Raw genomic sequence first — 25332 nt, forward strand, 5'->3', positions numbered from 1 at the left:
AGTCAATCATTTACGAGGGCAGTTAACCTGCCTAATATTTTACTACCAGCCAATCATTAGAATTGTGTCTGAGGTAGGAGGGAGGAGAGACATTTTGGAGAAGGTTGGAGGCAGCAAGTAGGATGGCATTTTTCAGAGGTTGGAGGCCCTTTTGAAAGAGACAGTAAGGAAGAGGGCATTTTTGGGATGGAAGAGGATGTCTTGAAATAGACACATTACAGCAGTACAAGAACCCAGTTGAGTGTTAGCTTGTTGTCAGACACAGATGTGAAATTTGGTAGATTTCCAAACTCCAATTTCATATAGTCCATATAGACACTTCCAGAAATGTCAGTGAGGAACCTGAAATTTTCAAAAAGGCACTTTATTATCTTTCATCTGTGGAGAATAAGTGAATGAGTTCTGCATTTATAGTTTTTTTTGTTGAAATTGGACTTTTAGAATAAAATTTCTTGTGACTCTTTTACCAAACTGCTTTAAATCTCTTCGAATATAAAACATTTACATAGTGTAATTGCAAGGGAGAAGTTAGTCAAAATGGCAGTAACATCCAGCATTCTCTAAATGCAGGAGCACTGCACGCGATCAAGTGGATAAGCTGATGCGATTGGCAAAAGTTGCAGTGAATTAAGGAATATATCAGCTAACACTTCAGCTGTGTATTGTCGACAGTCTCAGCAGGCACCTCTTTGTCTGCAGCTTATCTTTGGTGATTCATGTCGCAGTCTGCACTTTTTTCTTCTATCTTTCATGTGTGGGGTTAGCCTATTGAATAAAGAGGTCTACACTGACATGACGTCACTAACAACACTTTGCAGGCATGACTGTAATTGCAGATGGTAATTATTGAAATTTTCCATAATTAACAGTTAAGAGTACCATTGCAATTACAGCTGGCAGACGCAGTGACCCGGGGTACAGAGCCTGGAGTCTCTTATAAATCTCACTTCTCATGGCTACAACTGTTATAGACAGATTGCTTACTATAAACTGGTTACTGAACGCTGAATTTACTCACTGATTTTAAGGTGATATTTTTGTTTGACTGGAAAGGATGCTATCATTTAATATCCACTTGTATTTTACCTTAGAAAATAAAAATCTCCATTATCATGCTGCGGCATCAGGGTCTTATAATTGTACTGTAGGTTTTTGTCAGTGTTTGTAACTGCAAAACTTAAGACTAAGAAAATTAGAAAGTAATGAGCAAGGATTATGCTATTTAAATGATAGGGGATGATACTTTAGTCAATAGTTTTGCAAAATAAAAGGTAAATGGAATAAAAAACAGAATACTTTTCACTTGAAATTTGTTTCACATGAAGTAGACAGATACCATACCATGCATGCTTCTGCCAGAACCTGATCCAGGGCGAACACGCTCATCCTCATCATCACTCAAGTTTTCATTAGCAGTTCTCAGGTACCGGGAATGCGATGAGTGGGGCAAAGCGTTCTGACCCCGGCGCCTCCGTTCATCAGCTAGGGCTACCTCATCTGCAACCCCTAGGGCACAAACATAACAAATAACTGTTGACTAGTATATTCATGGAATTTCTTACATATTGAGTTGTTTTTATATCTTTTAAACAGTTTATCAATCATTCAAAATTTTAAAAACTCTCTTTATAATAAGCAGGATTAGATAAAAGTACATTATATAAAAAAATGAGCTTCTTAATCAGTGGTCTACAAAGTCATACAGGTAAATTATTAATTAAATGTTGCATTTTCATTCAGGGTCTACTCTCAAATACTTAATCTCATGATGGTGAAGTAGTAATTTTCCAGTTTTTATTTGAAATATGGAATACTTCACTGAAAGGAGAATCATTCATTTATTTGAGTGTAAATCATTGAACAGAAACTTTAAAGGACTGGGCCCTTGAAAGGAAACATCTTCTAAGCTTAAGCATTGCCAGACAGTGCATCCACCCTAGAGATAAGGATGATGTCACGTCTGCTAATTACCCCTGCTGTAGTTCAAAAGATACCTGCAGATTCAATATTTGAAGAGCACCGCTGTGACACCCTTTTCTCCATTCTTAATTTATTCCCTAAACTTTACATTTAGTGCTTTGCAACTTAATGTATAGGTCATTTTTTTTTATTGAGTTACAACAAATACCCTGACGAAGAGACTGTGTCTCGAAAGGTCTTGGCTATCTGTTCACCCTTTAAAACTATGAATAGCTGACTTTGGATTTTGCCCAAAAAAGAGCTATTAAGAGTGATGATTGTAGTATTCAGTACAGCATCTAATTAGTCTTCGTTTTGTATTTTTTACCCACATGGGTGCCTTACTTATACACTTCTCATCCCTGTTAAAACATCAGGACTCACAGTTTTTCTTTTTTTATGTTTATTTTTCCATTTGTTTCCTTTGCTTTTTTACATTTATTTGTATACTTCTTAAAGTACATGTGTTATGTTTTCATCTTTTATTGAAAGGACTCTTTAATTGTAGTATGGTACCATTCTTTTTTTTGCTGTTGTGATTTGTATATTCTACTTTTGAGATAAGTGCTCTTTTTCATTTTTTATTTCATTGTTGATGGGACTGTACATTTTTTGTTACTTTTTTCTTATTCTTTTTAACATTTGACTTGTACATAAGAAATGAGACAATCAGAAGTACAACAGAAGTTGGATAGCTCTCTAAGTATGTAAAGGAAAGTAGGTTCAAGTGGTATGGACATGTGATGATGACAGACAATGAATATGTGGGCAAAAAGAGTGAAGGGAATAGAAGTACATGGGAAGAGAAAGTAAGGAAGACCAAAGCAGAGATGGATGAATGAAGAGAAAGAAGACTTGACGAGAAGGGTCTGACTGGCGAGGAGGTGCAAGACCGAGCCATCACATCAGCCACCACACATAGAAGTGGGAAAAGAAGATGAACAGGAAGACGGTGGTCTTTTTTATATAAATGTGCCTTCCTTCAAGTTGATGTTGATGGGACTGTATTTTATTTACAGTAAGTTACCATGCTTGTTTTTTACAGTTGTGGTTTGTTATTTTTTTTTTTTCTCATGATTTCATGTTTTCAGTTTTTTTCACTATATACTTCTAGATCCAAACTGTGCACAATGACATCAAACACCTTCAATGTTAGGTCACATGTTTTATGAATAATCTCTGCTCAAACTATTGTGTGCAAAACATTTGTGCATATCTCAGGGATACTTGAATCTAAAATCCCACCTTAACAACAATTTTAGGAGCAATGCCAGACTGAGTAACATTGTGCTATTAGGTTTAATATTCTATTCCACAGTACTTGTACAAAGACCCATTTTGCTCACTTGAAAGAATCTCAATCCACCTTCTTAAAATAAGATGAAAAGTGATGTTCTATGTTATCTCAAAGTGATTGTAAGGCAGAACTATCTAACTTCTATAAATGGTGTTTCTTAAAGCATATCCACCCACAGAAAAATTCAATTAATATAATTTATCTCTGGGCACAAAATCCAGGAAAAGGCAATAGTGAAAAAGGACCCCCTGCCAAAAGGTCTCCCAGGGTCAAAATGTGGGTGCCAAAGTAATCTAGTGTCTCTTCCTGACAAAGTGGGATATGTGTGCCAAATTTTGCTGAGATCGGACCAAGTGTGTGAAATTGTGTAAAGAACACTCACACACACATTGAGCTTTATATATTAGATGAAGAGCACTTCAGAGAGGGATCGCACTCGAGATGGAGTTGAGTGCTGTGTTTTGTTTTATGAATTATTTTCATAATTTATCTGAATTACTGTACTTCCTATTTTTCTTTTTTTGATTGGATTGTATTTTGGTATTATGTTTTTTTTCTTTAAATTAAAGCAAATGACTGCTGTAACTTCAAGTGCACTAGTAATGAAATAGGTGGAAGCACTCCGCTTTCCTGTCTTCTAGTGTTTGAGAGCCATAACCAATGTGAAGATGATAAGGACGATGGCAGAAAATGGTAGTAAGCAGGACTTAAAAAATAAAAGAAGCACACACACACACACACAAAGCACATCAAACTGACTATAAAGGCCAACTTTTAATATCATTCAGATCATTAACTATATGCGGCCATGAACCCAGGTGTTATCCCACTAATCAGGTTAACCATAAATTATCCTTCAGATAAAACATTAAACAGTGAGCTTTATCAAGTGCACATTTTAACAGTTTTTGTACAGTGCTGAATACACATTACATTTTAAAAGATGAAAAAAGTCAAAAGGCGTCAACAACCCAGCAATAACACGTGTCTTCCTTAATACTTGGAATGAAATGATCTTTTGTCCAGATTAATATAATGAGACTGTTTCAAAGAATCAGTCAGGCTATTGTGTTTAATATTCAAGATGCAAGTATTTTATTAATATTTTATATAATGTAACTTGTTGAGATTAGAATAGTGAGTAAATAAGAGGTTTCATTCTCCGGTTGGCACGATAATTTACATTTCTATTGAATTAGCATAAATGAAAAAAGGCAATGATTATACTCTGAGATTACATCCAGATTACATCTCTATTGTGTTGTTTAATTAAAAAGAGAATCAAGAAAGAAAAAAAAACACCCAGATGCCTCTTAGTAAGCTACTTTTATATGGCTCTGAAGGCCTCTGTTGTCTGCCTTTGGAAAAAAAAAACCTTTTAAATATGTAACAGGTTATCCAATTTGAAGGAAAAAGGGTTAATTGTATCTCTAATCATGGAAAGTGAAATTGCATTTTATACAATAAGCACAAAGGCACAGTGCAGAGATTTGTTTGTGTTCTAAACACTGTAAAATCATTTTAAAACTGCTGCATATATATCATAATACAGCAGCTATTTATGAAAAGGGATATCCAAATCACTTAATCAATTCTTATATCTAATAGGAATTGCATATGTATTATGTGAGATTATAATTCAAACCCTCCATAAAAAATCTGGAGTGGTCTCCCTTTGACTTTCTCGTATACTCAGATATGGGGATGGATATTTGAGGAGTAAACCGCAAGACAATGATTATCCACATTACTAACCGAGAATGCTAAACCGGATGGACGCAGGGACATCCGGCCATGGGCCGTAGCCGTAAAAAGACGTACTGCGCAGGCGCCCCAAGAAATGAGGTGCCGCGGGAGGCGGCCGCGTCCACAGAAAAAAGGAGTGAGCACAGAAAAAAGGAGTCAAAGAAAAAAGGAGTGAGCACAGAAAAAAGGAGTCAAAGAAATGAGGCGCCGAGACCAAAGAAAAAAGGAGTCAGCACAGAAAAAAGGAGTCAAACGCAGGCGACGCACACAGCGCCGGACGAAACCCATTGCACACGAAACTAGCACACAAAAACAAAAAAACCGCTCGCGCACCACAAATACCACACCCACCTCCAAGCACCCCCCCCCCCCCCCCCCCACAAGCAACGGACGGGACACACACAAAGAGGACAATTCAACAAGCCCCTGGCACACAAAAAAAACGAACCCGAAACCCCCCCCCTACAAGCAACGGACGGGACACACACAAAGAGGAGGATTCAACAAGCCCATGGCACACAAAAAGAAAGAAGATGCTCGCGCCCCACCAATCCCACCCGACCAAACCCCCCCCCCCAGACGCCAGCAAAGCACACAGCGGTGCCACACGAATCCCATTGCACACGAAACGGGACACAGACAAAGAGGAGGATTCAACAAGCTCCTACCACACCAAAAAAAAGAAGCCGTGACCGCCACACCAAGCCCCTTAGAGACGAAACAGGACAGACTACGGACATGGCACATGAAACGTTCACAACAACGACCAATCAGACCCACAAACACACTAACATCAATAAGAAGTGACACCCAAGGCCCCATTTCTAAAGGAACCGTCCATATTAAACATACGTCATCTCAACACCTTCACACTATGCAGCATAGGTGGATCTCCTTACAATAAAGCACTATTAACCGTTCAACTGCAGAAAAGGCTCCATTTTAACAGTGAGTGCGATCCTCCTTATTACTTATCCATATTTCTCACGCTGAAGAACAACAGTCATGAATACACGCTCACGGGTACAAAACGATTCAGCTCGGATAACGGGACCAAACACACGAACCTGCATGAAAAAACAAAATACACGGCGGCGCATACAACGCGCTTCTGAAATTCAGGGAGAAAAAATGTCCCAACCCCCAGCACACAAAAAAAACCAAGCCGCGAGCGCCACACACAGCCCATTGGACACGAAACGGGACAGACTACGGACATAGCACGCGAAACGTACACAAAAAGGACGATTCACACCCACGACCACACTAACGATTGCGCCAGTTAGCTGACAACGCGTTCAATAATAAGTCCACTATTCATGAAAATTCATTGGGATTAATGAATGTCATTTGCAATCATTGTCATTCACTTAACTTCCCTGAAGAAAAAAATGGTAATACAAGTAATGAATTTACACGTTGTTCTCAAAAGGGTCAAATTACACTGCCTCCTTTACATTCATATCCTGCATATCTACAGAAGCTTCTAACTAACGAAGTACCTGAAAGTAAAAACTTTATGAACTGCATTACATCCTACAATAGTTGATTTGATTTTGCATCTACCGGAGTAAATATCAGGTCACCAAAAGGCAATGGCCCATACTGCTTTCGGGTATGTGGACAAATATTACATCGCATTGGAACAGTGCACCCTGAAACAAATCAAGAACGCAAATATACACAAATCACGTCGCCAACTACAACTCGCTTCTAAAACCGCGGAAGAAAAAATGTCTCGGCTCCAAAAACACATGTCACTCCTTATTCAAAATACCGGTCCCAATCACAGAAACATCGGTATCCACTATGAAAATGAACAGTACCAATGCACGTGACATCCGTCTTGCCACACTATTAATTATAGATGAATGTACAATGGCATCCAGTCACTTACTCAACACCATTGAGAAACTTCTACAAATGTTGATGAATAATAATATTCCCTTTGCAGGAAAGGTACTTTTATTAGGAGGAGATTTTAGACAGTGCTTAACTATTGCTCCACTTGCGGTGCGCTCAGCTATTGTTCAGTCCACCTTAAAATACGCGGACAATTGGCATTGCGTTGATGAATAATAATATTCCCTTTGGAGGAAAGGTACTTTTATTAGGAGTAGATTTTAGACAGTGCTTACCTATTGCTCCACATGCAATCCGCTCAGCTATTATTCAGTCCACCTTAAAATTCGCTACGACGTCATACATAAACAAAAAGAGGCCGAACTACAACACATTTACAGGCGCGAGACCTGATTGGTGATAATACGAAGAAACGAACAGTCCGGATATTAACAGTGAGTTCGATCCTCCTTATTACTTATCCATATTCCTAACGATAAAGATCAAACAAGTCATCAATTCACGATCACGACTACAAAACTAGACGGCTCGAGTAACGAGACCACAAACACGAACCCGCATCAAAAAAAAACATTCACGTCAGCGCCAAGAACGCGCTTCTAAAACCGCGGAACAAAAAATGTTAAGCGAACAATTGGCATTGCTTTCAAAACATACACTTGGTACAAAACATGCGATTTACAGATCCCAAATATAACAATTGGTTATTACAACTACAACATTGTACACTCACCAATACAGATGGACTTCACCCAGATATTATTACAATTCCTCAACCCTTTATCTGCAACGACTTACTTACGGAGATATTTGGAACACCGGTCTCATTACACCAAATACCCCTTTTAACACAACAAACTATATTATGTCCAAAAAATATGACTGTTGATCACATTAATAACCAGGTCATTTCATTACTTCCTGGAGAGTCACACCTCTTTCTAAGCTCTGACAAACTTGACTCTGATGACGACAATGACCATCTTAATTTCCCCTTAGAATATTTGAACACTATTAACCCAGCCGGATTACCACAACACAGTCTTAGCCTTAAAAATGGAACAATAATCATGCTATTAAGAAACCTTAACACTAAACAGGGTTTATACAATGGTACACGTTTAGTCGTCTACACCATAACACACAATGTTATTCAAGCAACAGTTCTTACAGGATCACATGCTAACAATACTGTTCTAATTCCTAGAATTGACCTTACAAGTTCTGACCTGGAATTACCTTTTACACTTAAACGGAAACAATTCCCCATTAAACCTGCCTTTGCCATAACCATCAACAAATCACAAGGACAACCCATAGACAAGGTTGGCATCTACCTATCTGAGCCCGTTTTTGTACATGGACAACTTTATGTGACCTTCTCACAAGTTCGACGTTCATCTGACGTTGAAGTTAACATCATAAATGCTCCATGCCAAGGAAAACTCATTCAAGGACAAGACACCATCTTTACTACTAATGTTGTTTACAAAGAAATTTTCCAATAAACCTTTACACTGTGCCAAACACTTTATTGTTTGCTTCCTATCTGCGTCATCTACACCTTCACACTATGCTATATCTCATTCATACATCACGCTCTTTGTAATTTCCCAACACCAGGGGTTGGCGAGCGAAGCGAGCAGGGGGCGGAGCCCCCTAGTATTGTTATATCATGTACATTAAAGAACCATCAAAGTGCTGCTGCTTTGCAGTAAGGAGACTGTGGAAGAGTGTGGGTTCGCTTCCCGGTTCCTCCCTGTGTGGACAGCGCTTTGAGTACTGAGAAAAGTGCTATATAAATGTAATGAATTATTATTATTATTATCAACAGCAAATCAAAATAATAATATATTGAACAATTATTATAAAAGTAAAGTTGAATAAATCGGACTCTGCAGCTGCATGAATAAAAAAGTACCACTTCCAGTTAGCGGAAATAGCTCAAAAATTGATAGACATCTACGTTTTGTACCTAATACTTGTATGCGAAAATGGTTGACCTAAAAGAAAAAGCGTACTCAAGTTATCGTGTTTACATACACACACACACAAACACAGAGACATAATTCCAAAAGTGCTATTATTGGACTCAGGGAGGTCTAAAACATCAAGATTTCATCAAAATCTCGAAATTGAAGTTTTGGAAGATGACAATACTTTCAGTATGAGAAAGTAAATCGGACTCGGGGAGGTCTAAAACGTGGAGATTCATAAAAATCTTGAGGTTGAATTTTTGGATAATTACAATATTTTCTCTATACTTCGTATAGGAGAAAGTAAAAAGCTGGTGTCACACTATACAGTTTGAGTAGGAGAATACGCCATGCTTAATAGTTGTTATATCATGTTGCCTTGAGGATATCAGATTACACAACTATTCTTAGATATTACAGGGAATGACAGATTACTCAACTTCCTCACAATCACTCAGCCTCACAAGATGGTTACATTATGACAAGCAAATAATATGCTGCCTAATAGTGTTGCTGACTGTGCATGTATTTTCCAGGTATGGTGAGTTCGGCCCCAGTCTCTGCCTATATGTTTTCTTATTTCTTTCTAATTTGGTATGAGGAAAATGTAATAACAGACAGACAAGACTCTTTTCTGTATGTGCGATGCAAAACACTCACTTTCCTTCTTTCCTTACTGCTGTATGCTATGCATTTCACTTCCAGAGAGCGCTCATTAGCTGTCAACACTCACAATGACAAAAGCCCACCTATGATTTAAGATGAAATCAAACCTTTTTGATTGTGTTGTTGCTAGTGCAGAGCACTATGACTGCATCACTGGGTATGTCACACTTCACAACCGACAGTAATTGAGAGTGTCACACACGTGCGCATGGGAGGCAGCTAAAAGGCCTGAATGAGAGTAATTCCACGTCAGACCAGGGGGTGGTGGAGTGCACTAACTCTTTATTTCACTTCTCTGCAGACCAGTTATGGGAAATTTTGCCTGGCCCTGATGACGTTACTTCTGGTTCTGGTCCAACTGATGGCATCACTTCCAGTTCCGGGCCTATTGACATCATTTCCTCTGCTGGCCTTTAAAGTCGCCATCTTTTGGCCACGAAGTCAGGTCTGTCATGGACTCCAATCTGTACACATCTGTACAACAATTATTCCTATTTTTGCAGCCTGGAAACAATATATGGGTGGCTGCCCCAAAACTTTTTTATGTCTCCGGTCCATTCTTGTGACAACAGATACCACGACTCAAATGTGGTGTGACACTGTTCTACTAGAAAGTTCACTCTTGGCATTTCTACAGGACAGGGATCTCAAACTCAGGTCCTAGAAATTATAAAACTTCACAACTAATATCAGTTACAACGAAATGCAATAAATACAAAAGTCTTCAAACATTGAGGGAGTTAGCAGTTCAAACGGAGTTGAGCAGCTTGTTCCACCAGCCAGGAGCTACACGTGAAAAGAGATCTGATACCACGCAGATGTGGCATCACCAAACAGTAGACCTGAGTGGTCGAGGAGACCAACTGGCTACTGTGTAGGTGGCATCAAAGATTTAGACTTAATGCATGCTGCTATAGGAAGCCAGTATAGTGTATTTTATCTGTAGTTTTTCATGCTTAATGTTAGCTAATTATAAAAAAAATATATTTTTTTGCATGTATAGAAATCTTGAGTAAGACTCTCTCACATGAAAAAAGTTAGCCTATCTGTGTATGTGCACAAAGAAAATTGTGCTTACATTCCCCTCAGGTTTTATAAATCCAAGTTTGAATGTCCATTTTCATATGAGATCAATTCCAGAGAATTCAAGTTCACATCTGGTCATATAATTGTTTTTTTTTTTTATAGTAAGGGTTAAGGTTCCCCTCTTATTGTATGCAAATCTATTGCTAACAGAGCCCCAATATCTCTTTCCGGGGCATCAGTACTTTGTCAAGGAGAAGGACGTTTTACTTTCTATTGTTAACTTTTAATCCAGTTCTTCCTGGTAGACTAAATTATACCATTGCACGCTGACACTTCTCAACGCCAGTTGACGGTTCTATCTGTCTAGTTTTAATGTCTTCTTCTGTGCATATGTTTAACAGCCACATAGGAATCATTACTTTCTGTGTGCAACTAAAGCAGCTAATGATATTGTTAAGGGTGGATCAGAAGTCTGAAACAAGGCTGCTTGGAGCAAAGGTGTGGTCAAGACTCTGTGAGATTTGGTGCACAGGGGAGCTAATTACTAAAGACAGTGGGATTAAGCAAAGTATAAGGAAAGGTCAAAACGTGGAAACTGGAATTCACAGGAAAATACTAGCGTGAAGAACTAAGTACTCAATGATTGAGTGGTAAGATTGTGAGGGATCAGCTTAAATACTTCAACAATTATATAGCATAATGACATGTAGTTGAATAGCAGCCTAAAACATTGTGACCAAGGATAGAAGTGAAGACCAGAAGAAAAGAGAAGCAGCCAGTAGGCACAGTGTCCTGCCAACAGGGCAGTCAGTGCAAACTGAGAAACAGAATCTTTGTGCACTTCTTTAAATTTTGCAGTTTTGCTATAAAATCCTTTCTCAATTCAAACTTTCCTAAAAGAAAAGGTCTATATCACCAAATTTGATGCATTATTCAGATAGATAGATAGATACATTGATAGATTAAAACAGGAATAGAAATAGGTAAGGAAAAATTAGCCCGTATGCAAAGGTAAATGTAGCACAAGGCTTGTTGTGTGACCTGTAGTGGGCTACCACTAGGGTTGCCACCCGTCCTTTAAAATACGGAATCGTCCCGTATTTGAGAATGAAATTGCGAGTCCCGTTTTGAATCCATACGGGACGGGTTTTGTCCCGTATTTTTTTTATCATTTTTTTTAAAGCAGCGTCTCATGCAAATCATCCCACACGCATTTGATGAAGATGCCTCCTTTCCTACTTTTGATTGGGTAATATGGGATGTGGCCCCCGCTGCAGTATGTGTCCCTTATTTTTTTGTATTAAAAGTGGTAACCCTAGCTACCACAGAGCTCCAAACAACAGACACAACCATACAGACAAAAATCCTAGATTCAAATGCAAGGATTAATACAATCAAAATACCTTCAACTGGTTCTTCACACAGTCATAGCTAAACTCAAACACAATACAATTTTTTCTTCTTCTCTCTGTCTTCCTCTTCCTTCACTCCTCACAAGCAAACTTTGTCAGTTCTTGTTATAATATGTTTTGTTATTAAGTTTAATGTCACTGTTCTCTGTGCCCACTGTTATGGACTCATTCATACAGGCAGACCAAGTATGGTACACAGGGGCACAGCATCAGCATTTAGAATTGCCGAGCCAAGCACAGGACGAGAGAGCCAAAGACAACTGGAGAATTGAATAGTCAGCCTAAAGACAGACTAGTATATTTCTGTCTTCTGTCAGCAGACCATCCTCTTTCCTTGTTGGGAGAATGAGAACTGCATGTAGGCATTGTGCTCTTCCTGTATTTTTGAAGGTGGGGTTTGAGTCCTTTCCTGTCCTTGTTTGGATCAAGAGAAGGAACCTGCACATGGAGCAACCAGAATATAAGGATGGACCTACGGCCAACACACTTTGAAGCTGCTGGGCGGAAGATTATGTCTTCCCTCTGGTGAAAATCCTTTCAGCGTGGCGACGAAAGATGGCAGACTGCATAGGTCAAGACACCCACATGCTTGATAAAGTCTGTCATAAGCTTCCCGTCTGTAATACCACGTGAACCCATCAGTAAAGAGCTAAATTATCCTTATACTTCTCGTGTAATCTTGTAACCGTCATATTGCATGATGGGGAGAGATAATACCTTTTTATTTATAATTATTTAAATTCAGGTTAATTAAAACGCCGCAATTGAAAAGAACACATTTCCAGAGAGCTAATGCCTCTTAAGGAAACAGTCCTCCACACCAGACTCCAACTTGCCTGGGTGAGGCAGAACAGCCCCTTTTATGGAAGGCTCAGGAAAAATTCTAGTGCCAAGGCATTGCCCATAGGTAGTACTTCCAAGTCAGGTGGAAGCCCCACAAAGTAGGGATCACTGTAGCACCCCCTGGTGGCACCCAGGGAACTCAACAGGACTGCTCCACAGGACTACAATCCCCAGAATACCCTGTGGGTGTCTGTATGAGAACCATATTCCAGGGATACTGCCATCCACTATGTCGGGGGAGTAAACAGTCCAAATCAGTCATCTTCCGCTGCTTCTCTAATATATTGGCCTCCCAACCGGGCACTATTATTCAAAACCCATCTGCTGGGATGCCAGTGTATTTCTGTCCGCATTGGCACCTTCTGCCAAGCTCATGGCTGAGGCAGGGAAAGTCCTACTTTTCTTCTTTCTCACTCATTACTCTGGCCTCCCAGTGACCCATTCCGACAGGGTCATCAGCCAAGACCTGCCATTCATGAGAACTGCCTCAATACAACCGAGTGATAAAATAATTGCTTACCAGTTTAGCCAATCAATGAACCAATCATCAAGACCACAGGCCATTTGCTATATATAAGAAACTTTGCAAGTAGACATTATAGATGGTGCCCTAGAGTGACAGAAAATGAACAAACATGTCTTTCTAAATTAGAGGTATAATTGCTGCTACACATTTTAAACAAGTCACTACAATCAGCATTTTCACTATTAGGAACAGCAGAAGTGATGGGGTGTTGGGCTCATAACATTTGTGCTTAAAGCTCAAGTTAAAGCAGAAAAATATATCCAAACATAAAAGAAACTGCACAAACCTTTCTAATATGCTAACTCTTCACTGTTTGAAAGGGAAAGCAAACATGTTCCCAAGCTTCCAAATTGGAGGGACATAGAGGATGCGTGGCATGGGGGCAAATAACAGTGGGTGCCTCACTCATTATTTAGTGACTGCGGCTGTACCCTGGTCACAGAGGACTTACGTGTCATTAAGGAGAACCCATAAAATACATCTCTCTATCTTCAAGGGGGATGGTTATAAGTATACTACTGACTGTGGTATATTGCTAGGAAACGTTTCAGAGAAGAAGTGTCAAAAATAGAAGCCAAAAAGGTCATTACCAAGAATCGGTCTTACCTTTCGTCAATCCTAACTACTAAACCAAAAATCTAAGTCAAGACAAAAAAGGGTCTTTAACACTAATAACAGACACGTAGATTGTTGAGCAATCAATACTCAAAATGGCAAAGTGCACAGCATTTGGAAAAAAATATAGCTATTAAAAAACAACTTCAAAATTAAGAGATAGTATCAAAATGGATTCTTCAACCCCAAAAAACGATATTCAGACATAATTTTTAAATAACAGACTGCGAAAAAATGAGTAATAACTTAAAATGAACTCCAATCATAACACACCAAACTGTAAAAAACACTGCATTATTACTAACCATGCATAAAATGCTGCTCTAATTTCCTTTCTGCATTTCTATTTACTCTTTTTTTATTCTTTGCTCTTCAGAATTACAGATACATTTATTGTCAGACTTGACAATAAATATGAGCATTTTGCAGGGTCAAAAAAGTTGATTCTTGTCTAACATGCTTGGTGGTACAGGCTGAGAGTCTCCAGTGCCAAACTTATTTTACCAGCATCAGAGATTGTAAATGTCTTTTGTTTAGGAGTTAGTGAGGAGAACAGTTAGAGATGTTAGCAGTAGCAGGGCTGGTCTACAGAATTCGTCATAAATCCTTCTTCATGTTAGAATTAATGAACAAGAATCACAAAATCAAATATAAGTCAAACCAGATTTTCTTTCTCATAAATTTTTTTTTTCATTGTTATTTGAAGTCAATCTGTAACAAAGTCTTTGATTTGATCACTGAAAGTTAGGATGACTTTGTTGTATGTGCTGCCTTTTTTAATAGTGCAAGTGTGCCTGCACAGGCGTGTACCACATTGTCCAGCATGGAGATAATTAAAAATCAAAACTAAAAAAAAAAAACTACAATTTGGTTACATTCAGAAATGTAGTATTAATGGTTCCTGATCATAATGTTACTGATGCATATTGATGAAAATCAAAATCAAATGGAAATTAAAATGAATAAACAAAGACAAAAAAAAAATCGAGCACAAAAATTGAATCCATCGTGTATTGCTCACAAAGTCTTTCTTACTCATGCCATTTGTTTTTATCTGCTCTTTTTTGTTTCCCTTCCATTTAAATTAGTAACGTGTAAAAGCATTGTGCCACCAGATCTTAAAGTGAATTGAATTGGTTTTTCAAGTCATTGTGAATTTTCAAAGAGGGGCACACCGTGACCAAGTTCTGAATGGCATTTGCTTGTCACTTTCGCACGTTGCTCCTGTTTATATTGCAGTGTTCTGCTAAAATCACCCTCAACCTTGTGCCATGTTCACATTGTGAAATTAACGTGAAAACTCAGAAGTAATTTGTAATTAGGCCTGCAAAGCAATTCACTTGTGGTGACAGCTTCAGTGACAGATGAATGGTAAGATTTTAGTAATTGCAGTTCCTGAATATGACATGTCTAGTATAAAACTTGTGGCACGTTGCTTCAAGATGTAAATCTGACATTAGTTTTATGCAATAAGATCATTCCCAGATTCTCCCTTAAAGCAAAGACATTCTAACAGATCTGATTTAACGTATTGATGGCCACAGGTAAATTAGTTCCCAATGCCAAAGTAAAATCAGGGTGTTATTTTAACATACTAATTAAATACAATTTTGTTCTTGCGCAAATTTCATAATAAAAATGTATTTTCTCAAAAACAAAATATATTTGAGTCACCTCATAATTGTTGCATGGAAGAGAAAATTCTTTGAGCACACCAGCTGAGTGATGGCAAAGTTAGATCTTGCACAATTCACCGCAGTTGAATGTCACAATTTCCATTTGAAGTTTGTAGTGGTGAGACACTAACTACTGAAAGATATTCAGCAGGTTGTGGTTCATTTATTTGTGAAAAATAAATGTTATTCAAAATATGGCTAATAAGAAATAACTAACTAAAACCAAAATATTTTGTTCCGTGATGCCATGCTGAATTTTCATTCTTCTTTCATAAGCCCACTATCCTCTATTTACTTGTGTTACCCAGAAATATACCCTATTTGGCACTACAGCCCCGAAGATGGTTTACGAGATAACTCGTAGGTGGCTTCCCTCTTATTGATGGTGAGTAAGAAAGTAAATGAAGTTCATAACCAAAAAGTCAGTTTTATCTTTTGTCAAGGATTAATACAGAAATAAAATAGTGAAGTGAAAAGTGAAAGCAAAAATCTATAAACCGAGTCAAGAAATTAAAAGCAAAGCATGGCGCACATAAAGCAAAGTTATCCAATCTCAGATACCAAGAAGTGTATGGAACTGACCTTCATACCTTTGACTCCTAATGACGTGTATAACGTGACCCGGACGTCACCCATAGCAACGCCATAGCAACTGCTACAAAAAAACCACATAAAATAAAGAAAGGTGAAGGCCTCAGTAATGTTGATCTGCTCAGGTGCACAAAACATTTTGACAGCGCTCTTAAAAAAGAAAATCAACAGTTTTGGAAATGTCTGCCATGGCAGAATGAGCGCCATGGAATTAAATAACGGGTTTAATTAGCAACGAGAATTGGCATCAAATTAAGGAACTGAATGAAGTGAAGTTAGTTGGAGTTTGAGGCCCCAACTTAGTTGGTCATCTGTTGGCCCACTTCACATCAAATTTATGTTTAGGTGTCATTTAAGGAAAAAAGAATCAATTCAGCGGTCAGAGTCTCAAGAAACGTCAATTAAAATAAAGGGAAATAGTTCATTAGCAGCAAAAACTGGTCACTAATTAAGAAAAGAGTTAGAATGAAAACTTGCAACCACAGTAGCTCTCCAGGATTGGATTTGGAGACCCCGGGTCTAGAATATCATTAAGAAGAAAGAATGCACTGCTGAGGACAGTAATCGCAAAGAAACTGGTAGGCCAAGGAAGACCTCCACTGTTGATGACAGAAGAATCCTCACTATGGCAAAGAAAAAGTCCCAAACACCAGTCCGACAGATCGGAAATAGTCATCAAGAGGCAGAAACTACTATCCACAGTGAACAAAAATTCAGAGGCCACGCTGCAAGATGCACCCCACTAGTTAGCCACCAAAAATGATGACCAGATTGCAGTTTGTGAAGGAGTACTTAAAAGAGCTTGCAGAATTCTGGAAAAAGGTCTTGTGGACAGACGAGACAAAGATGAACCTGTGTCAGAGTGATGGCAAGAGCAAAGTGTGGAGGTGACAAGGAACTGTCCAAGATCCAAAGTATACCACCTCATCTATTAAACATGGTGGTGGGAGTGTTATGGCTTAGCTGCCTCAGGTACTGGCACACTTATCTTCATTAATGATGTAACTGCTGATGACAGTCACACAATGAATTCTGAGGTCTATAGAAACATCTGATCTGCTCAAGTTCCAATAAATACCTCCAAACTAATTAGACAACACTTCTTTCTACAACAAGATAATGATCTGAACACACTGCTAACTGCGGCGGGCTGGCGCCCTGCCCGGGGTTTGTTCCTGCCTTGCGCCCTGTGTTGGCTGGGATTGGCTCCAGCAGACCCCCATGACCCTGTGTTAGGATATAGCAGGTTGGAAAATGACTGACAGACTGCTAAGGCAACACAGGAGTTTTTCAAAGCTAAAAAAATGGCCCAGCCTGTCACCCGATTTAAATGAAATTAAGCTGCCTTCCATATGCAGAGGAGAAAACTTAAGGGAAGAAGCCCCCAAAACAAGCAGGAGCTGAAAATGTTTTCCTTTCAGGATTGACAGGGTATAACCAGAGAAAAGATCCTCCACACCTGGTGATGTTTATGCATCACAGAGTTCAAGCAGTCATTGCATGCAAGGGATAGGCAACAAAGAACTAAATATATGACTGCTTTAATAGACCTGCCATTGCTGTGTCCCAGACATTATGGCATCCTGAAGTGGAGGGACTGTATAGAAAAAGTCTTGTTATTACTACATGATGTGACCAAAATGTATGCAAATCCTCTTAAATTAAAGTCTGCAATATGCACTTTAATCACATCTGAATTGTTTGATTTGAAATTTTAAACTGTGGAGCAGAGGGATTAATCAAGCAAACATGTGTCTTCCTCTCAAACATTATGGAGGGCACTGTATCAGTAGTGCAAATGAATATAAGGGACTGTCATAGATATTGCACTACATGTGTACATGGTGCTTCTCCTTTAAAAAGTTCTGCTAAGGATAACAAATTCAGATACCTCCTGATCGTTTCCATGAAGTGGCACATATGCTTGCACAGATTTTCTGTATGTTTTAGTTTCACATTCTCCAATGTGTAGCACTTAGTGGTGTTTGAAGTTTAATCCTGCATCTCTAGAGTTATAAAGCCTGACAGAAGGCTTGAAATCTGCTACTTTAAGCCATCCTGATTAGAACTGGAGTTTAAAAGATTTTATTGTTACTTTGTGATACAATACAGGGTTTCATCTTTAGCAGTGACAGCATTAAATAACTCAATGTCACGCTGAGGCTGGTAGATAAAACATGAAAATAGAGAGAGAAAGAGGTTAGAAGCTTGAATTGATTACAGCATGTGGTTGCACCCACCATATGATGGACCACCTCAGGACCCCAAATTAGGGCCCGAATGCAGCCATGCAACAGGCGACACCTCAGCACCACACTAGTTGAAATGGAGAGGAACAGTGTGAGGTCGTTTTTTATTTTTTTACAGTGGCTGGAGTATCAATCCTGCTACTAATCGCAAGTTTTCTGTGCAAGCTGGAGGACCTGCTTGGAGGACTGGATGCAGGTTAACATCATACCCAGGATGGGGCAATTGCAGGTTAAGGGCCTTGCTCAAGGAGCCAATGGAGTGGAATCACTTCTAACACTTACATGATTTGAACCAGCAAAGTTCTGAATGCCAACACAGATCCCTAGCCTCAGAGCCACCACTCTGCCTATGAGAATATAATAAATCTGGTAATGAAACACAGATCATTTGAAAAAGCATGGGAAATGTTGTTTCTTAAGTTGAATTAAAACATCCATCCATCTTCCAAACCCACTTTATTCTGAATAGGGAGTGGGAGTCTATCTCAGCAAGCAAAGGGCACAAGGCAGAAATAATCCCTGGACAGAGCACAAGTCCATCACTGGGTGAACACACATACACACACATATGTACACCTGAGTCAATCCACCTAAACTGCATGTCTCTACACAATGAGAGGAAACCAGAGCACTGGAGGAATTCCACACAGATACAAGGTGAGCATGCAAATTCCGCGCAGAAAGCACCCAGGCCCCTTGTTGTGAGGCAGCAGCTCTACCACTGTGCCACCATGTCATTCCTCTAGAAACAGCAAAATAAAATATAGACCATATTACAGAAGAAACTGTTTTGTAGTATGCTGTTAATTACTATCTGTCCCCTGCGGCTCCACCCACATAGTAGTGAAACAGGACAAACTTTAAAAAGCAATAAAAAAACGTTGGCACTGTATTTCATCGTGTTCAGCTCTGACGGGAGAGTGTCCCCCACATAAGGAGAAAAGCACGTGGCCATGATATCTCTGGCAATCAGCAGCTATCCACTAAAGAACTCTGATCTCTCTCTCAAAAACGTCAAACGTTACTCCTTAACAATCTGTAGATGATAATGTTTGTTGAACAAACAGGTATCGTTAGCTAAGCCAAGGCACAGTACGCTCCAACACGTGGCGAGAGTTAGAGCGACTCGAACGGAGGCTGCCTAATGAGTGAGGAGGCCCAGCCCCTCCTTGCCTTGGCCTAAAGGTCGCTCTCTCAGATTCTTGCAAATAAATCGGTATCACAAGCGAACTATGATACATAGTACGATGAGAGAAGTTGTAAAATCATGCAGAATATTCAAGCAAATTATATAAAAAAACCCGATCTAAATCCATTAAGTAGTTCTCTCGTGAAAAGCGAACAGACATACATACAGATAAACAGACATTGGATTTTATAGATAACACGTGTGCTTGGGAGTCAACCAAAGGGACCAGAAAATGCCAATTCCACACCAGGCCAGAGGGCGGTGGGTTGCGCTAAACCTCTGTCTTTGTTTCTGCAGATCACATACAAGAAATCCTGCCTGTCCCTTTTGCAGCCAGGGAAACTATACTGGTGGCTGCCCCAAATCTTTGTTGTGTGTCAAGTCCTTTATTTCACACACACATATATATATATATATATATATATATATATATATATATATATATATATATATATATATATATAAAATCAGATTGTGATTCAGACTACGAATGTCATGAATGTAATTACCCCAATCTACATGCTGTCAAATAAACGAACCACACGCCGTGGCGCAACGTAAAGAGGCTTTGCCGCTGGTGTCCGAGGTTCGATCCCTGAGAGGGGGTACAGTGAGTTTGTACACCTGTTGAGCCCAGAATTAAGGCGAAACACGTGTCGCGTACTCTTTGCATTATTTGACAGTAAACTATGCAATATATATATATATATATATATATATATATATATATATATGGTTGAAATAGTTTACTGTCAAATAAATGCAAAGAGTACACGACACGTGTTTCGCCCTCATTCTGGGCTCATCAGGTGTACACACTCCACTGCACTCCCTCTCGGGAATCGAACCTCGGACGTCAGCGCCAGAGGCGATGCCCCTAACGTTGCGCCATGGCGTGTGGTTCGTTTATTTGACAGCATGTAGATCGGAGTAATTACATTCACGGCATTCGTAGTCTGTGTCACAATCTGATTGTATGGGTGGTTACCTACCCAGTAACGCTTGTGGTTGGCCAGCAATCTGCTAACATCCGCCACGGTGCCCTCAGTTTGTGAGGAGCAGATCATAGAATGGTTGAAATAGTTTACTGTCAAATAAATGCAAAGAGTACACGACACGTGTTTCGCCCTCATTCTGGGCTCATCAGGTGTACACACTCCACTGCACTCCCTCTCGGGAATCGAACCTCGGACGTATATATATATATATATATATATATATATATATATATATATATATATATATACATATATATATATATATATATATATATATATATATATATATATATATATATAGATGATTAAAAGGTGCAATTGTTGCATGATTGTTCTATTATTTTAAAAATGTTGTTCAGTGTTCATTTGGACTGCTCAATCAGGAAATGAAATAACACATAGGAACAAGCCAAAAATGGCACATATTATTATTTAATTTCTTTAAACAAAAGAAGATTTCAAAGTACCATCTACAATAATGAGACCCATTAATACTCTAGAAGGGCCCTTTCATCAGTCTGATCAAAGGTGGCTATAATTTAAACTATAAAGCAAACACATCATATTCTGCTTTATAACTCATGCATGCATCTTAAATGCATTGTAGTGATTGTCTGTTTGTAAAATAATCTTTAAGACACAAAGCCACGAGTCACTGATGAACAGGAGGCATACAGTAATCCTCTTGTCCCATTATAACATTTTTAATCAGATGATTCTAATTTTTAATGAAAGCATACAACAGATTAATTTTGATTTACATTTCTGGAGTTTATTTTCCTTTATAGTTCATGAACACATCAGACAAATTTTTTTACCCGTTTGTAGATATATACAAAACACATTTTATAATGGCTTTGATTAGTCCACCTCTTTCAAATCAGCTGAGACATATTCATTAGTGTAGCTCTCAGCTGTTTCACCTAAGATTTGGACCATTTATTTATTTATTTGTGAGACACTAGAAATACAGTCATTGATATTGGACATAAGCATTGATAGTTCATGAGGTGGCACAGTGGTGCAATGGTCAGCTCCTTGTGACTGGGCGTGAATCCTGGTCAATTGCTGTAAATGTGGACTGTGCACACTTTTCTGAGTATTTAAGGAGTTTTCCTATCATATCCTAAAGACGTACAAGTTAGGTTGGTTGGTATCTCTAAAGTGAACCAGAATGTAAGAGTGTGTGGGTGTGTGTGCCATGCAATCATCTGGCTCCTTGACCAGGGCTGATTTGCGTCTTGTGCTCAGTGGTGCTCATCCCAACAGCTGTGCCAGTATAAGTTGGATAAGTGAGTTTCAGAAGGGATGGAAGATGGATGGAATAGTCAACAACCATAGACATAAAGTACAAATTCTTAATTTTGTCAATCCTGAACATAACATAATATATTTTAAACTATGATTTTCACACAGTGCAAGTAATTGTCCAAATTTGGGTAACATTAGAACATTTGAACAATCTACACAAAAAAAGGAAATTCAGTCCATCAAAGCTATCCAGTCCTTAATTCTTCTAAAAAAATCAAGAGTGGTCTCCCCTAGACTTTCTCGTATACTCAGATATGGGGTTGGATATTTGAGGAGTAAACCGCAAGACAATGATTATATTTTTATTTTATTTACATTAAAGAACCATCAACAACAAATCAAATCAAATTAATAATACATTGAACAATTATTATAAAAATAAAGTTGAATAAATTGGACTCTGCCGCTGCATGAATAAAAGGTAAAGTACCACTTCCGGTTAATGGAAATAGCCCACAGGTTGACAGAAATCTACGATTTGTACAAAATACTTCTTTGCAAAATTTGGTTGACCTAAGCGAAAGTGTACTCAAGTTATCATGTTTACATACGCACAAACTCACACACACACATAATTCCAAAATTGGTATTTTCGGATTCAGGGAGGTCTAAAACGTTGAGATTCATCAAAATCTCGAAATGGAATTTTTAGGGGATTCCAATACTTGCCCTATGCTTCATAAACGAGAAAATCAGGAAGGTCTAAAACTTTGAGATTCATCAAAATCTCAACATCGAATCTTTGGACGATTACAATATTTTCCTTATACTTCATATATAAGAAAGTTAAAACATCAAGACTAACTATAGACTTTCAGTGAAAGGACTGACTATGCAATGCAATTGTTAACATATTTATTGGCAAACCTTGACAAACCAAGAATATATCTGTTTTATAAAGGAATATATAGTGGATTTTTTTACATTTTACTATGCTGCAGGCTTGTACTGAAATTGTTTAAATTACTTTTTCCCAAGCAACACTCAATGCCCCAGAATCACAAACAGGATTTTTGAAATGTCTGCAAAATTATTAAAAATAAAAAACTGAAATATTACAATTAAAGAAGAATCCAAACCCTTTGCTCTGACACTTGAAATTTGGCTCAGGTGCATCCCATTCTGTTGATCATCATTGAGATGTTTCTACACCTTTCTTGGAGTCCACCTGTCGTCAATTTAATTGATTACACATTATTAAAACAGGCGTGCACCTGTTTATTGAAAGTCTCACAGTTAATAGTGTGTATCAGTGTAAAACCAAGCCATGAGGTGCAGAGCTTAGAGGCAGAATTGAGGTGAGGCTCAGATCTGGGGAAGGCTACAAAAAACAAATTCTGCAGCAATGAAGGTTCCCAAGAGCACAACTGGGTGACCTCTAAAATTATTAAATGGCAATAGTTTTGAATAACCAAAACTCTTCTTAGAGCTGGCCACCCAGCCAAACTGAGCAATCATGAGAGAAGGGCCTTGGTAAGAGTGGGTGACCAAGAACCTGATGGCAACACTGGATGATCTCCAGAGAACTTGTGTGAGTGAGAAAATTCCAGAAGGACAACAATCACTGCAATATTCCACTAATCTGGGCTTTATGACAGAGTTGCCAGGCCAAACACCTCTCCGACTTTGGAAAGCCAACTTGGATTAGTCTCTTGTGAAAATATGAGTGTTGTGAAACACTGGTATGCTAAGAAAAGGTCTTCTGTGAAACTTTGAGCCATGATAATTCAACAACAACAAGAACATTTATATATATAGCACATTTTCATACAAAAGATGTAGCTCAGAGTGCTTTACAAGATGAAGAAAGAAAAAATATATAAAAAATAAAATTAGGCAATACTAATTAACAAAGAACAAAAGTAAAGTCTGATGGCCAGGGAGGACAGAAAAAACAACCAAAAAAAAAACTACAGAGGTCTGGAGAAAAGAAAAACAAAATCTGCAGGGGTTCCAAGGCCACGAGGCCGCCCAGCCCCCACTAGGCATTAAAGTGCAGAGGGTAAAGCATATGATGAGAACAGGTGCCAGTACTCTAGGTAGAAACTGGAAGATGTGCCAGTACTGTATACTGGTGACGACTGGCTCACTTCAAGCACTGGTAAGAATAAGTTTTACGATTCAGTAACTAACACTGTCCACTGTACTAATCTCTCTCTCTCTCTCTCTCTCTCTCTCTCTCTCTCTATATATATATATATATATATATATATATATATATATATATATAAAATCCAACGTCTGTCTATCTGTATGTCTGTCCGCTTTTCACGAGAGAACTATCATAGTTCCGTATCATAGTTCTCTTACAGTTCCAATTTATTTGTGCGAATCCAGGGGACATGCAGCAGGCTGAGGAGAGAGGGGCGGGGTGTTCCTTACCTCCGCTTAGCTAGCAAACGAGAGAACTACTTAATGGATTTAGATCACATTTTTTTATAATTTGCTTGAACATTCCGGTTGATTTTGCGACTGCTCTCATTGCACTAAGAATCATAGTTCACTTACAGGAGCGATACATTTACGCTAATCCGAAACAGAGGCTGCGGGCTGAGGGGAGGGGGAAGTGTGACATCAGGAGTGAGCCGGGAGGGGCCATCCTCACAGTCCTGTTTCACTAATACGTGGGCGAAGCCATGGGGGACAGCTAGTGTGTATATATATGTGTGCAAGTTACTACGTGAATTGAAGGAAGGAGGACACATTAAAGAGATACATATAAAAAATATTTTTGGGTGGAGGTTTGTATGATGGCTCTGGAAAATGTTTAATTCATGGAGAACAGAGATAACAAAGCTACTAATAATACAAGAATTTATGGAGATCAATGGGCAAAAGCAAACAATATCGAAAACATAATTTTCTTGTATATAACTCATCTGATGCCCCTATGGGGTAGATAACTACATACATGCATAAACAGCTCAACACATTTGGTAATTTATTCATCTCTCTCGGTTGCAGCAGGTTGCTCACTTTCTCTCATTTCATTGGTTATCTTTTTTTTTTCTTTGCCTACAACAAGCAGATGTTCCAATCTGACCAGGAACGTTCCAGTTTTCAATCTCATGTCTTGATATCCCAAGAAACTTCCATATTTTGAAATACTGATTGAAAGTCCTCAGTTTTCAGTAATCAAATGTGGGTAGAACCCATTTGAGGTGGCAATTAATCTCTGTTGCACATTTACAGTCATTTACAGAAACAGTGAAGGAGTAAAGATAAACAATAAATCAGTCTTGACCAGCGTGGAGGTGCTGTGATCAGAACATCTCCAGGGGTCTGAGTTGAAATCCTCAGGCCTACATGGCTTTTTTCAGCTCCATCTCATCCTGTTTGGATTCATAAAACGTAGCTACTCTTACTCTGTGGCAATCTCCGGCCTGTGA

At 38.7% G+C, this 25332-nt stretch overlaps 1 protein-coding gene across 2 annotated transcripts in view; it reads right to left on the bottom strand.

Moving 5' to 3' along the window:
• dnajb6b (DnaJ heat shock protein family (Hsp40) member B6b) overlaps window positions 1-25332 on the bottom strand; it is a 110216-nt gene that overhangs the window by 11923 nt on the left and 72961 nt on the right. For both annotated transcript variants that reach the window (XM_028804144.2, XM_051929126.1), the window contains one exon: window positions 1342-1506. In XM_028804144.2, coding sequence (XP_028659977.1) covers window positions 1342-1506 — 165 coding nt within the window. The remainder of the gene's footprint in view (window positions 1-1341; window positions 1507-25332) is intronic.

Source organism: Erpetoichthys calabaricus, chromosome 6 (assembly GCF_900747795.2).
Source record: "Erpetoichthys calabaricus chromosome 6, fErpCal1.3, whole genome shotgun sequence".
Lineage (NCBI taxonomy): Eukaryota > Metazoa > Chordata > Cladistia > Polypteriformes > Polypteridae > Erpetoichthys > Erpetoichthys calabaricus.